A 13,677-nucleotide genomic window follows, 5' to 3' on the forward strand; every position below is an offset into this window, starting at 1 on the left:
AGAAACCTCTGGACATTTCTTTGGTCGCTGGTCTCCCGCTGGCCAGCACGCATCGCTGCGTGTGACCAGTGATCAGGTGTAAAAAATAATAAAAAAAATAAAAAATATAGTTATTCTCACCTTCCGACGTCCCGTTCAGCCATCCTGCCTCTCTCCACGCTCCGGTCCCAGTGATCCTTTGCACGAATGACCGCGAGACTTTGTTATCCCTCGAGACCGTGACATCTCGCGGTCATTCGTGCAAAGGATCACTGGGACTGGAGCGTGGAGAGAGGCAGGATGGCTGAACGGGACGTCGGAAGGTGAGAATAACTATATTTTTTATTTTGATTCTATTTTTTACAGGGATGGCCAGCGATGCCGGGCGCTCGGCATCGCTGTGCTGATCGCTGGTGAAGCTGTCTGTGTGACAGCTCACCAGCGATCACATAGCGACTTACTAGCGATCCTGACACCTTGATATCGGTGTCGGGATCGCTGGTAAGTCGCTTAGTGTGACGGGGCCTTTACTCTCTCCAGGTCCACGGCTGCCTCTGTCTCTGCTCCAGTATTTGTTGAATGGCTTCAGCGGTAATGTGATGTCGTCGGCACTGCAGCCAATCACTGAGCTTAGCGGCTTGTGCCAACCAGTATCATCAGCGCCATTGATCTGAATGGGTTACTCCCATCTCCAAGATCCTATCCCAATATGTAGTAGGTATAATAATAATAATATTAGTAAATGCCTCTAATTAGCAATGTACTAATGTACTATACTTTTTTTATTCGGACTCCCATGACAGCACCACGAGAGAGGGGATCCGCCCTTTAGGAACAGGAAACCTACAGATACAAAAAGGGCGGCACCTCTCCCACGCATCAGTTGGTTTCCTGTTCCTGAAGGGACGGGATCCTACAGAAGACCAGGATCCCAGGCCGGCCGGCCGATACAGGTAGCGGGGGGGTCTCCTACCTCGGCCTGGTGCGGATCCCTGGAAGACGCCACGGTGGCCCAGGATGGGTAGCACGGCGGTGGCGTAGTCAGCAGGGAGCGGCGTCCGGAGGATGTCCGACTCCAGAATAAAGGCCGCCGCCGGTGAGTATGTCTCCCCCCGGGGGCCCCCGGATCCGGCGGCGCTGGTGCGGTGGCTGGCGCGCTGCGGGGGACGCTGCGACCGGGGAGCGCGGTATCCCGAAGCTCCCGGGCGTCCCGCTTGACTTCCGGTTGGGCGGGGTCGCGGTGACGTCAGGGGGCGGTCGGAGGAGGTGCTTCCGGGTCGGCGGCGCCACTGCGCATGCGCGAGAAAAACAAGATGGCGGCGCCCATCGCAAACGCCGATGAGCGTCGGCTCTCCGGCCGGGTGCGGCGCCAGCTGGGGAAGGGAGCCCTATTAGGGGGGGAGGGGCGCGGCACGCATACTGCTGTCCGGAGGAGGGCTATATAGGCAGGACCCGGGCAGGGTGCCTTGCCTTGGCCACATTACTGCGAGCAGTAATGGAGAGCGAGCAGGAGCAGCAGCAGCAGCAACGACGGCAGCAGCGACAAACATCTCTGCCGCCCCTGGATGACCTTCGGCAGGTCAAGCAGAAAAAGAAAGAGTCACGTGACAGTGAACGTGCGGGACGAAATGACCAGTCCAGCCATAAAAGCTCCTCTAAGCAGACAGGAGCATCGTCTGAGAAGAATCCCCCTCATCCTCCGGTACTTGAGAGTGGCACTGGTAAGTGATCTTCGTGAAAGTTCACTCAGTGACGGGGCCCCCCTTCTGTGCTTTATTCTAGGGGAAGAAGGCTTCAAGTAAAACTAAACACAGGGAATGCGCACACTGTGCATGCCCATTACCGGACTCATGCCCCAAAAGATTGTGCCCCCCCTGTATTCAGCAGACAGTGGCGGAAGAGTCGCCCGCGGTAGCAGCGAGTTTGAGAGACATTGTTAGGGCAGAAATGAAGGAAACCCTAAAGTCACTGTCCCAGCCGGAAACTATAAAGGGCGGGGTCCCGGTGGAGTCCGATTCCTCGGCAGAATGGAGGAGAAGTAGAGACTCCCAGGCTTCATCTCCCTCGTCCTCCTCAGGAGAAGAGGACTCTGGGCGGTTTTGTCTGCCTCTTGACCGGGTAGACAAGCTGGTCAAAGCAGTCAGAGGGACAATGGAAGTAGAGGAGCCTAAGCCCCAATTATCCATGCAGGATGTCATGTTCAGGGGGCTGGAGCAGAGGAAGCATAGAGTCTTCCCGTTAAATCAGAAGATCCAGGATCTAATCCACAGAGAGTGGAAAAAAACGGATAAAAGAGGGTCGCTACCACCAGCCCTCAAACGCAGATATCCCTTCGACGATCCGGCAGTAAATACTTGGGACAAGGCCCCCAAATTAGATGCGGCCATTGCAAAAGCATCGAAAAGATCCTCGCTGCCCTTTGAGGACATGGGATCCCTTAAAGATCCCCTAGACAGGAAGGCAGACACCTTCCTTAAGAATACTTGGGAGATGGCAGCCGGTTCCTTAAGACCAGCAGTGGCGTCAACATGCACAGCCAGGTCCATGATGGTCTGGTTGGACCAGTTGGAGTCACAATTAAAACAGGGTACGTCAAGACAAACAATTCTTGGGGCCCTACCAACAATTCAAGAGGGAGCAGCCTTCCTAGCAGACGCCTCGGCGGATGCAGTAAGAATGGCAGCCAGAGCAGCAGGTCTCTCTAATGCGGCTCGTAGAGCCCTGTGGCTAAAGTGCTGGCAGGGAGACATTCAGACCAGGGCGAAGCTTTGTACTATTCCGTGTGAGGGGGAATATTTGTTCGGCGCAGTCCTGGACGAACTGCTTGAGAAGGCTGGGGACGACAAGAAAAAATTCCCAAATCTCTGGCCTACATCCTACCGACGCCCATTTGGTAGAAGGAGATTCCGTCTGGGGAGAAGGCCCAATTCTTCGCCTACTAGAGACCGTCCCAGATGGGAAGATAGAAGGAGAAGAGGTACGGGCTACATGTTTAGACGCTCGTCTAGAGATCAAAAGAGACCGAATCAATGACTAGCAATTCCCGTGGGAGGTAGACTATCATCCTTCCTTCCGGCATGGTCACAGATTACAAATAGTGACTGGGTGCGCAATGTAATATCCACCGGGCTTAGATTGGAGTTTACCCAGGTCCCGCGGGATACCTTTAAATCCACTCCTTTAAGATCTTCACCCCTCGAACAAGCAGCTTTAGAAGCGGAGGTCTTGAGCCTATGCCAGAAAAACGTCCTGATAGAGGTTCCGGAAGCTGAGAGAGGAAGAGGGTTCTACTCTCCCTTATTCCTGATCCAAAAACCTGATAAGACATTTAGAACGATCATTAACTTACGTTTCCTTAATAAATTTTTGGTGAACCGTACTTTTAAGATGGAGTCCATCAATACGACAATAAAAATATTGTTTAAAGGGTGTTTTATGGCAGTCATAGATTTGAAAGATGCGTACTATCATGTACCTATCCATGCAGACTTCCAGCAGTTCCTGAGGGTGGCGGTTTCAATAGACGGCACAGTCCGTCATTATCAATATAGAGCCCTTCCCTTTGGTCTCTCAGCAGCGCCCCGGGTATTTACAAAGATAGTGGCCGAAGTTATGGCGCATTTACGGGAGGTGGACATCCTTATTGTTCCATATTTGGATGATTTTTTAGTTGTGGGAAAATCAGGGGGCCATTGTACATCCCAGATAGAAAGAGCTAAGTCCAGGTTAGAAAACCTCGGATGGATATTAAACTACGAGAAATCCCGACTCCAGCCCTCAAAAATACAAAAGTTTCTAGGCTTACTATTAAATTCAGAAACTCAGCAGTGTCTGTTGCCATTGGATAAAATGCAAAGGATACAGCAGCAGGTTCTTCGGGCGGTTGATAATCCTTCTATGACCCTCAGACAGGCCATGTCCCTGTTGGGATCTCTAACCTCATGCATCCCAGCAGTTAGGTGGGCACAATTCCATACTAGAGCCCTTCAGAAGGATGTCCTATTTAATAGCAGGGCCTTAAGACACTCCTTACAAGGTCAACTGTTGCTAAGCCCCTCGACTGTCACATCGCTTAGATGGTGGCTCGATGATGAGAACCTAGCCTCAGTGGTGCCCTGGATAACGCAGATAACCCGTGTTATAACCACAGACGCTAGTCCCTTCGGTTGGGGGGCCCATATGGGGGACATAGTGGTACAGGGACAGTGGGATTCGGATACGGAGATCTCATCCAACCAAAGAGAGCTATTGGCGATGGAGCAGGCAGTCAAAAAACTCATTATGTACCTACAGGGCCATCACGTGAGGATACTCTCGGACAACCAGGTAGCGGTAGCATATATCAACCACCAAGGTGGAACCCGCTCCGACGCCCTGATGCGGACAACAGAACGTCTCCTTCAAATAGCAGAGGGAAGTTTTCTATCTTTGACGGCGCTCCACATCAGAGGAAAGGACAACGTAAAGGCAGACTTTCTAAGCCGCAAGGCTCTAAAACAAGGAGAATGGGCTTTGAACAGGGATATTTACCACCAGATTGTCCGCAGATGGGGTCGGCCAGAGGTAGACCTCTTTGCCACCAGAGAAAACAGAAAAGAAAAATCGTTCTGCTCTCTGAATCCCAGGGAAAATCCACTAGCAGTGGACGCCCTCCTGATAGGATGGAACTTTTCTCTGGCATACGCCTTCCCGCCATTAAATCTTCTACCTCTGGTAGTAAGGAAGATCAGGGAAGATCGGGCAAGAGTCATATTAATTGCCCCCTTTTGGCCCAGGAGGACCTGGTTTGCATGGTTGAGGACCATGTCTGTATGCGATCCCTGGGTGCTGCCGAACCTTCCGGATCTCCTCTACCAGGGGCCAGTCAGCCACCCACAAGTAGCGAGACTCCATTTGACGGCGTGGTCTTTGAAAGGTCACTGTTAGAGGATAGAGGGTTCTCCAAGAAGTTAATTGATACCCTCCTAAAAAGCAGGAAATTGATTACCACTAACATTTATGCTAGGACCTGGAAGCGATTCCTGTCCACCTTTCAGTTTGACGCCAGAGACGGAATTCCCACGAAACATATTCTGGAATTTCTCCAGAAGGGTCTCGAATTGGGTCTCTCCACAAGTACATTAAAAGTACAAGTTTCAGCCTTAGGGGCCTTGTTTGCATGTGATATTGCCAATAACTATTGGGTAGCAAGGTTCATCAAAGCAGCGGCTAGATCGAGACCCATACACAAAGACAGATGTGTACCTTGGGACTTAAATTTAGTCCTTACGGCCTTGACAGAAAGACCATTTGAACCTCTGGATTCGGCCTCATTAAAGATTATATCTCTTAAGGCAGCTTTTCTAGTGGCGATAACATCCGCACGTAGAGTGAGCGACATACAGGCACTTTCCAGATTGCCCCCTTACACAGAGTTCTTACAGGATAGAGTAATCCTAAGGCCAGATCCAGCATACCTTCCCAAGGTAGCATCACAATTTCACAGGACACAAGAGATAGTTCTGCCTTCCTTCCTCCCTAATCCGACCAACCCTAAGGAGCAAAAACTTCAGGCATTAGATATTAGGAGATGCTTACTTAAATATTTAGCAGCCACGGATCCTTGGAAGAAGGAGAATGCATTATTCCTATCCTTCCAAGGTCCCAGGAAAGGTTGTAGGGTATCAAAACGCACATTAGCGAGGTGGATTAGGGAGGCTATCTCTCTTGCCTACACAGCAGGTGGAGGTCCGGCTCCGCAGAACCTGAGGGCGCATTCCACTCGTGCCATGGCATCATCTTGGGCAGAAAGATCTGGAGTGTCAATTGATCAGATATGTAAGGCGGCCACCTGGTCATCTCCTTCCACCTTTTTTAACCACTATCGATTAGATATGGGTGCCTCTTCAGATCTCACCTTCGGGCTAAGGGTGCTGCAGGCTGTAGTCCCGCCCTAAATTAGTTTACATCTCTGTAATTCTCTCGTGGTGCTGTCATGGGAGTCCGAATAAAGTATTAAGTTACGTACCGGTAACGGTATTTTTCGGAAGCCCATGACAGCACCCTTAGTTCCCTCCCTTGTTCACATATAGGGGTGCACTCCTTTAGAAGATTGTCCACAATTTACGGTATGTGGGAGATGGTGTAAAAAAAAAAAAAAAAATATATATATATATATATATATATATATATATTTCTGCTATATAGGGTAGATAGGTTGTATATATTATATGTTGTGTACTAACCATGGTAGCCTCTCAAGCTCTGTAAACCAACTGATGCGTGGGAGAGGTGCCGCCCTTTTTGTATCTGTAGGTTTCCTGTTCCTAAAGGGCGGATCCCCTCTCTCGTGGTGCTGTCATGGGCTTCCGAAAAATACCGTTACCGGTACGTAACTTAATACTTTTTTGATTCGTTATGTCTTTCCTCATGTGCAGGCATTGCAGGACCTTAAGTACCCTTGATTACGACCACTAATATAGTGACCGATAGTTGCTAGTGGTCGTAGCCAGGGATACCTAAGGTCCTGCAATGTCCTGCACATGAGGAAAGAGACACAGTGAATCAGAAAAACTATAGTATATCTCTAATTGGAGGCATTTGCTAATATTATTATTATCAGACCTACTAGATATTGGGATAGGATCTTGGAGAAGGGAATACCCCTTTAATGATTGGCAGTAGCACTTTAATATTATTTTACCCTGCAGCCAATCAACAATGACCAGAGCAGCAGTGCATGGGACGCACTGGATCTGGGCAGGTGGTGGTAGTGGTGGGGTTTGGGTGTGTGTGTTTAAGTAAAGCTCTGTTTCTTATTTTATACATCTCTGACACTGTGGGAAAAATAGTTGAAAGGGGGCAACCCCTCCAAAGAGGTGAGAATGCCAGTGAAGGGAATGAAATACACATGTATGGCCGAACATAAAAACACAGTATTGCATTATTTGGGTGGTCCTCAAATTCGAGTAGAGATTTTTCTGCTTCTGTGGACTTGTCTCAATATGATACTAAAATGTTCCTCAATTAAAAAATACAGAAGTAAACTTTGAAAAGCTTGTTTAATGATTCTGGATGCTTCCTTTCAGATATTGTGTTTTTTGGAGAAAGCTTGCCACCCCGATTCTTCTCTGCCTTAAAATCTGTAAGTTGATAGTTATGGGTATAATATGTAAAAAGGAGAGAGACCTTCATATACAGTATGTGTCTTTCTGTAAGAAAAGAAAGTCAACTTTATGTTCAGAAACAGCACCGTGTCTGTTCATGGACTGTGTTTGGGGTTTCACCTTAGTTCAAGCAATTAGTTCTGAGGTACAGCAATTGTTCACACCCAACGGACAGACATGGCGCTGCTGTTTCTGGAAGAAAAATCAGACCATTTTCTGATGATCCTGAACAACCCCATTAAAGGGGTATACTCAAGTTGTCTTTTGCATAGCAAAGAGCTATGCAGTTGCCTTACAGTGTCCTTACTCCCTGATGGCTTTGTGTACACACACTGCTCCTTGAGTGACAATTCTGGTGAGCAGCTTAATTCATCTATTATTATAACATTATTGGTTTGTCAGTGCTTGTTCTGTTTACATGTAGAGATAACAAGTACTGTGAACAAGCACAGGGCTCAGGAAAGTGAGAGCAGTGATTAGGAGAACAGCTGTGGAAACTGCTGATGCTGGGGGATGGGATTGTCATTCAGCAGGACGGATAAGAGCACCGTAACACCGTTAGGAGCTGAGAGGGAGGGCAAGGGGAGCAGCTAAGTGCTGTATAGAAATTATTGGACTGAAGAGAGCCGACTGAGGTTTTAGGGAACCAGAATTTTCTGACAAAGACACAACCTTTTTAACCTAAAAAGCTGTATTACCAGACACAATTTGTGGACCGAAATGGCACAACTCCTGAAGAAGGCCACCATGTTTATCTATTCTCACAAACCCCAGGCTATTAACATAACAAAAATCTTTTTTTGCAAAAGGCAAAATACAGTGGGTACAGAAAGTATTCAGACCCCTTTAATTTTTTTACTCTTTGTTTCATTGCAGCCATTTGGTAAATTCAAAAAAGTTCATTTTTTTCTCCTTAAAGGGAATCTGTCAGCTTGTTTTTCCGCTATAAACTGCAGCCACTGCCTTTAGGGGCTTATCTACAGCATTCTATAATGCTGTAGATAAGCCCCCGATCTAACCTGAAAGAGAAGAAAAACAAGTTTTATTATACTCACCCGGGGGGCGGTCCAGTCCGATGGGCGTCGCAGGTCCGGGTCCGGCGCCTCCCATCTTCTTTCGCCGCCTCCTTGCTGCTTGCTTCATCGCTCCGGGGCTTCTTCTCTTCCAGGTTAGATCGGGGGCTTATCTACAGCATTATGCTGTAGATAAGCTCCGAAAGGCAGTGGCCGCAGCTTATTGCGGAGAAACGAGCTGACAGGTTCCCTTTAATATTCAATCTGCACCCCATCTTGACTGATGAAAAAACAGAAATGTAGAAATTTTTGTAAACTTATTAAAAAAGAAAAACTGAAATATTACATGGTCATTAGTATTCAGACCCTTTGCTTAGTATTGAGTAGAAGCACCCTTTTGAGCTAGTACAGCCATGAGTCTTCTTAGGAATGATACAACAAATTTTTCACACCTGGATTTGGGGATCCTCTGCCATTCTTCCTTGCAGATCCTCTCCAGTTCCGTCAGGTTGGATGGTGAATGTTGGTGGACAGCCATTTTCAGGTCTCTCCAGAGATGTTCAATTGGGTTTAGCCCAAAATATGTTTTACCGCACACTCAGAGGGATTTCTCATGCAAATTGTTAATTTATTAACAAATAGTGGTAGCAAACAAAGATGGTGGACGGTGACTAAACAGAATAATGATGTTTCGGCTCCACCAGTGCCTTTTCATATTCGTCGCTGAAAAATAAAAAGTACGGTATATAAATACAAGATCATAGCAAAACAATTATGTAAGTGAATATAATGTAACATAATTCTTGTGTGATCATATATACACAGATTTTTACATCAAAGATTCATTCTAGTATAAATTATGAGAAAATATTTTCCATATACTGTACGGTGTAAGGAACAGAGCAAGGAAAATTGGTTACCTTAGTCCAATCAATTTGTAGAGAGACTCAAGTGCAGAAATAGACATATAGTCCATAGGGGACATGGGACTGTTGTAAAGAATAATGAGAGATAATGAATGAATGGCCTGTGACATAGTAAAATAAATAAAAGGGAGGCAAAAATATACCTAATATGATGAAGAATTGGCACTGACAGCATGGATATAATTGAGTTAAATTGTGATCCTATTAGATATGACAAGGTCAGGGGAGTAGAGAGTTAATAAATGAATGAATAAAGTACCTTGTATTGGTGGTGGTTGCAGTAAGGGAATACCTGGCAGATTTTTGACCTAAGGGGATTCAATTACATAGCTGTCAGCAATGTGGTATTAGGTGCTGTGAGATGGAGAGGTCAGCGGGGTATAAGTGTTTTACCTGGGTATGGCAGGAATTCAAGCAGCGCTCCTGCGTCTAGCTGACTCGGCGTGTTTCGTAGGTGGCAGTGGGGCAATTAAATGAGGCAGGGACGCGCCAGGCCGGCAGCGCCAATTGGGTTTAGGTCAGGGCTCTGGCTGGGCCAATCAAGAGTAGTCACAGAGTTGTTCTGAAGCCACTCTCCTTTGTTATTTTAGCTGTGTGCTTAGGATCATTGTATTGTTGGAAGGTGAACCTTCGGCCGTCTGAGGTCCAGAGCACTCTGGAAGAGGTTTTCATCCAGGATATCTCAGTACATGGCCACATCCATGTTTTCTTCAGTTGCAACCAGTCGTCCTGTCGCTGCAGCTGAAAAGCACCCCCATAGCATGATGCTGCCACCACCATGTTTCACTGTTGGGATTATATTGGGCAGGTGATGAGCAATGTCTGGTTTTCTCCACACATACCGCTTAGAATTATCACTAAAAAGTTTTATCTTCGTCTCATCAGACTAGAGAATCTTATTTCTCATATTCTGAGAGTCCTTCATGTGTTTTTTAGCAAACTATATTCGGGCTTTCATATGTCTTGCACTGAGGAGAGGCTTCTGTAAGAAAAAGTTCTTACTGAGAGCTGGAAGAGCCGGGAAAAATATGCAGATGATCCTCTTATCAAGCTGAGGTTGAAGTTTATTAGGAGATACACGGCAGAACAGGTACAGATAGTCAGCAGAGCTGAAGCATGCAGGCACAAAACAGGAATTCAGACGGGCGAAGATTCGCTAGAAGTCTGGCAATGAAAAGGCTCTAGCCCTGGCCATGGTGTGACACAGTGGCATAATGGCGGTGGAATGGCCCCAAGCAACAGTAACAGGGGCTTCTTATACGTAATGTGAACAAAGAAAGCTGCATTTTGCCGCAGAAGGCATTTACATGATAATTCTAGAGAAACGTGTTTCAGAACAGAAAATATAATGACATAATACGACGACATTAATTAACGTTTCCCCAAACAACATTAAACCCATAAAAGTCATTGTTATCTATAGCTACTGTCCTCAATCTTATCACTGCTTCCAGCCTAAATCTATAAATTCATGCATTTTACATTTTAATGAGTTTGTTCTCTACCAACACTATCATGTATACACATATTGACCATATATTTGTTAACCCTATTCCCCTATTGATCCAATTTTCCTTTATGCACGTCTGCCAAGTTTGCTAGGAGACATGATCTAATTTTACATCCACTTTTCCAAAGTACATCTTATTAGTTCTATTGTAAAAGTTGAATCTTTTCCTAACTTTTACAAGATGGTTGCCTGGTTCATCATGGCAGCTCAGTATATTATAGCTGACCATTCTCTTACAGCTTCCGTCGGGCCACTCTGCCATAAAGGCCCGACTGGTGGAGGGCTGCAGTGATAGCACAGGTCAACGAAAAAAAATTTTTTTTCTGGTGTCCAAAATATTTTAATGAATTTGGGGTATTTTTGGGGTGCTGATTCTGAATATGTCATCAGTTTTGCCAGATTGGCTCAAGTTTTTGAGATTTTTGGTATCTTATTTATAGCACTTGTTGGTAAATGCGACGCATCATCTCATTAATTTCTTTGGATTAGTACTTGAACTGAGCAGTTCTCAATATAGTTTTGTGTTAATTAGTGTTCTAAAAGTTTGTTCATAGCTTGATTTTTGCACTAACTTTATGTTGTTGTCTGTTTTCCAGTGAAAAGCATGAACTCATCATGAAGAAGTTGTCTTAACGATCCAGACTCATTCTGTTACATTTGTGGTGAATATACACTGCCAAAACATAGAAGAAACATAACACACTTCGTAAAAAAAGTGTATTTTGCCTATTTTGGGGTTATGCTTGGGGACCAAGACAAGTTTTGGGCACCACACATAGTGTGCAAAGCATGTATCGAATTATTACGAAAATGGAGCAAAGGACAAAGAAAAAGCTTCAAATTTGGTGTTCCAATGGTGTGGAGAGAGCCAAAAAATCATCATGATGACTGTTATTTATGGTAAACACAGGTACAGGCACATCTTCACAATGAGGGACAGGCCTTCTTGCAGATTCCATGTTACTCCCATTTTCGTTTCTTATGCTTATTGAATCCTTGCACTTGCACTGCACAGAAATAACAGTCATCATGATGATTTTTTGGCTCTCTCCACACCATTGGAACACCAAATTTGAAGCTTTTTCTTTGTCCTTTGCTCCATTTTCGTAATAATTCGATACATGCTTTGCACACTATGTGTGGTGCCCAAAACTTGTCTTGGTCCCCAAGCATAACCCCAAAATAGGCAAAATACACTTTTTTTACGAAGTGTGTTATGTTTCTTCTATGTTTTGGCAGTGTATATTCACCACAAATGTAACAGAATGAGTCTGGATCGTTAAGACAACTTCTTCATGATGAGTTCATGCTTTTCACTGGAAAACAGACAACAACATAAAGTTAGTGCAAAAATCAAGCTATGAACAAACTTTTAGAACACTAATTAACACAAAACTATATTGAGAACTGCTCAGTTCAAGTACTAATCCAAAGAAATTAATGAGATGATGCGTCGCATTTACCAACAAGTGCTATAAATAAGATACCAAAAATCTCAAAAACTTGAGCCAATCTGGCAAAACTGATGACATATTCAGAATCAGCACCCCAAAAATACCCTAAATTCGATGAAATATCTTTGGCACCAAAAATGCTGTTGACCAGTGTAGTTGACTATGTGGAACTTTCTCCCATCTCCCTACTGCATCTGTGAAGCTCAGCCACAGTGATCTTGGAGTTCTTCTTTACTTCTCTCACCAAGGCTGTTCTCCCACGTTTGCTCAGTTTGGCTGTGCGGCCACGTCTAGGTAGACTTCTGGTAGTCCCAAACTTCTACCATTTAAGGATTTTGGAGGCCACTGTGCTCTTAGGAACCTTGAGTACTGCAGAAATTCTTTTGTAACCTTGGTCAGATGTGTTCCTTGCCACAATTCTGTCTCTGAGCTCCTTGACCAGTTCCTTTGACCTCATGATTCTCATTTGGTCTGACATGCACTGTGAGCTGTGAGGTCTTATATGGACAGGTGTGTGCCTTTACAAATCAAGTCCTATCAGTTTAATTAAACTCAGCTGGACTCCAATGAAGGAGTAGAACCATCTCAAGGAGGATCACAAGGAAATGGACAGCATGTGACTTAAATATGTGAGTCTGCGCAAAGGGTCTGAATACTTATGACCATGTGACATTTCAGTTTTTCTTTTTGAATAAATTTGCAAAAATTTCTACATTTCTCTTTTTTCTCAGTCAAGATGGGGTGCAGAGTGTACATTAATGAGAACAAAACTAACTTTTTTGAATTTACTAAACAGCTGCAATGAAACGAAGTGAAAAATTTAAAGGATCTAAATACTTTCCGTACCCACGATAGTTCCTATTGTAAACCATGTGTTGCTACTGCTCAAACTTCTGAGTTACATTAGGACATTGTTACAATTGTTTGTTTGATTTAAAATGATTAAGTCCTCCCTGTCTTGCTAGGATTTCCAAAAAATTGATCTCCTTATTGTGATGGGAACGTCGCTTCAGGTGCAGCCCTTTGCCTCACTTGTAGGCAAGTAAGTACTGTTCTCTCGCTATTTCTCACTGTTTCTGTCTCTATCTCTCTTTTTTTAAATATATATATATATATATATATATATATATATATATATATATATATATATACATCCTTACGCACACACACATGGTCAAAATTGTTGCTACCTCTTGTTTAATGACGGTAAAACCCACAATGGTCACAGAAATAACTTGAATCTGACAAAAGTAATAATAAATCAAAAATCTATGAAAATGAACAAATGAAAGTCAGACATTGCTTTTCAGCCATGCCTCCACAGAATTTAAAAAAAAGTTAAAACTCATGAAATAGGCCTGGACAGAAATGATGGTACCCTTAACTTAATATTTTGTTGCACAACCTTTTGAGGCAATCACTACAATCAAATGATTCCTGTAACTGTCAATGAGACTTCTGCACTTCTCAACAGGTACAGTATTTTGGACCACTTCTCAAGAGCAAACTGCTCCAGTTGTCTCGTGTTTGAAGGTGGACTTTTCCAAACATCTTAGCAATAAAAATCACAGACCTCTCCATTCTCTGTAGGTGGGAAAACTTGCAATATTGGTAGTGTATTAAATACTTACTTTCCCCACTGTATGTATG

At 44.6% G+C, this 13,677-nt stretch overlaps 1 protein-coding gene across 4 annotated transcripts in view; it reads left to right on the forward strand.

Moving 5' to 3' along the window:
• The window catches only part of SIRT2 (sirtuin 2), an 89,505-nt gene that overhangs the window by 38,794 nt on the left and 37,034 nt on the right, over positions 1–13,677 (forward strand). For all 4 annotated transcript variants that reach the window (XM_073557255.1, XM_073557256.1, XM_073557254.1 and 1 more), the window contains exons 11-12: positions 7,047–7,102; positions 12,993–13,069. In XM_073557255.1, the coding sequence (XP_073413356.1) occupies positions 7,047–7,102; positions 12,993–13,069 (133 nt within the window). The remainder of the gene's footprint in view (positions 1–7,046; positions 7,103–12,992; positions 13,070–13,677) is intronic.

The sequence above is a fragment of the Dendrobates tinctorius genome, unplaced genomic scaffold (genome assembly GCF_039654945.1).
Source record: "Dendrobates tinctorius isolate UK_male_01 unplaced genomic scaffold, ASM3965494v1 ptg000246l, whole genome shotgun sequence".
Taxonomy (NCBI): domain Eukaryota; kingdom Metazoa; phylum Chordata; class Amphibia; order Anura; family Dendrobatidae; genus Dendrobates; species Dendrobates tinctorius.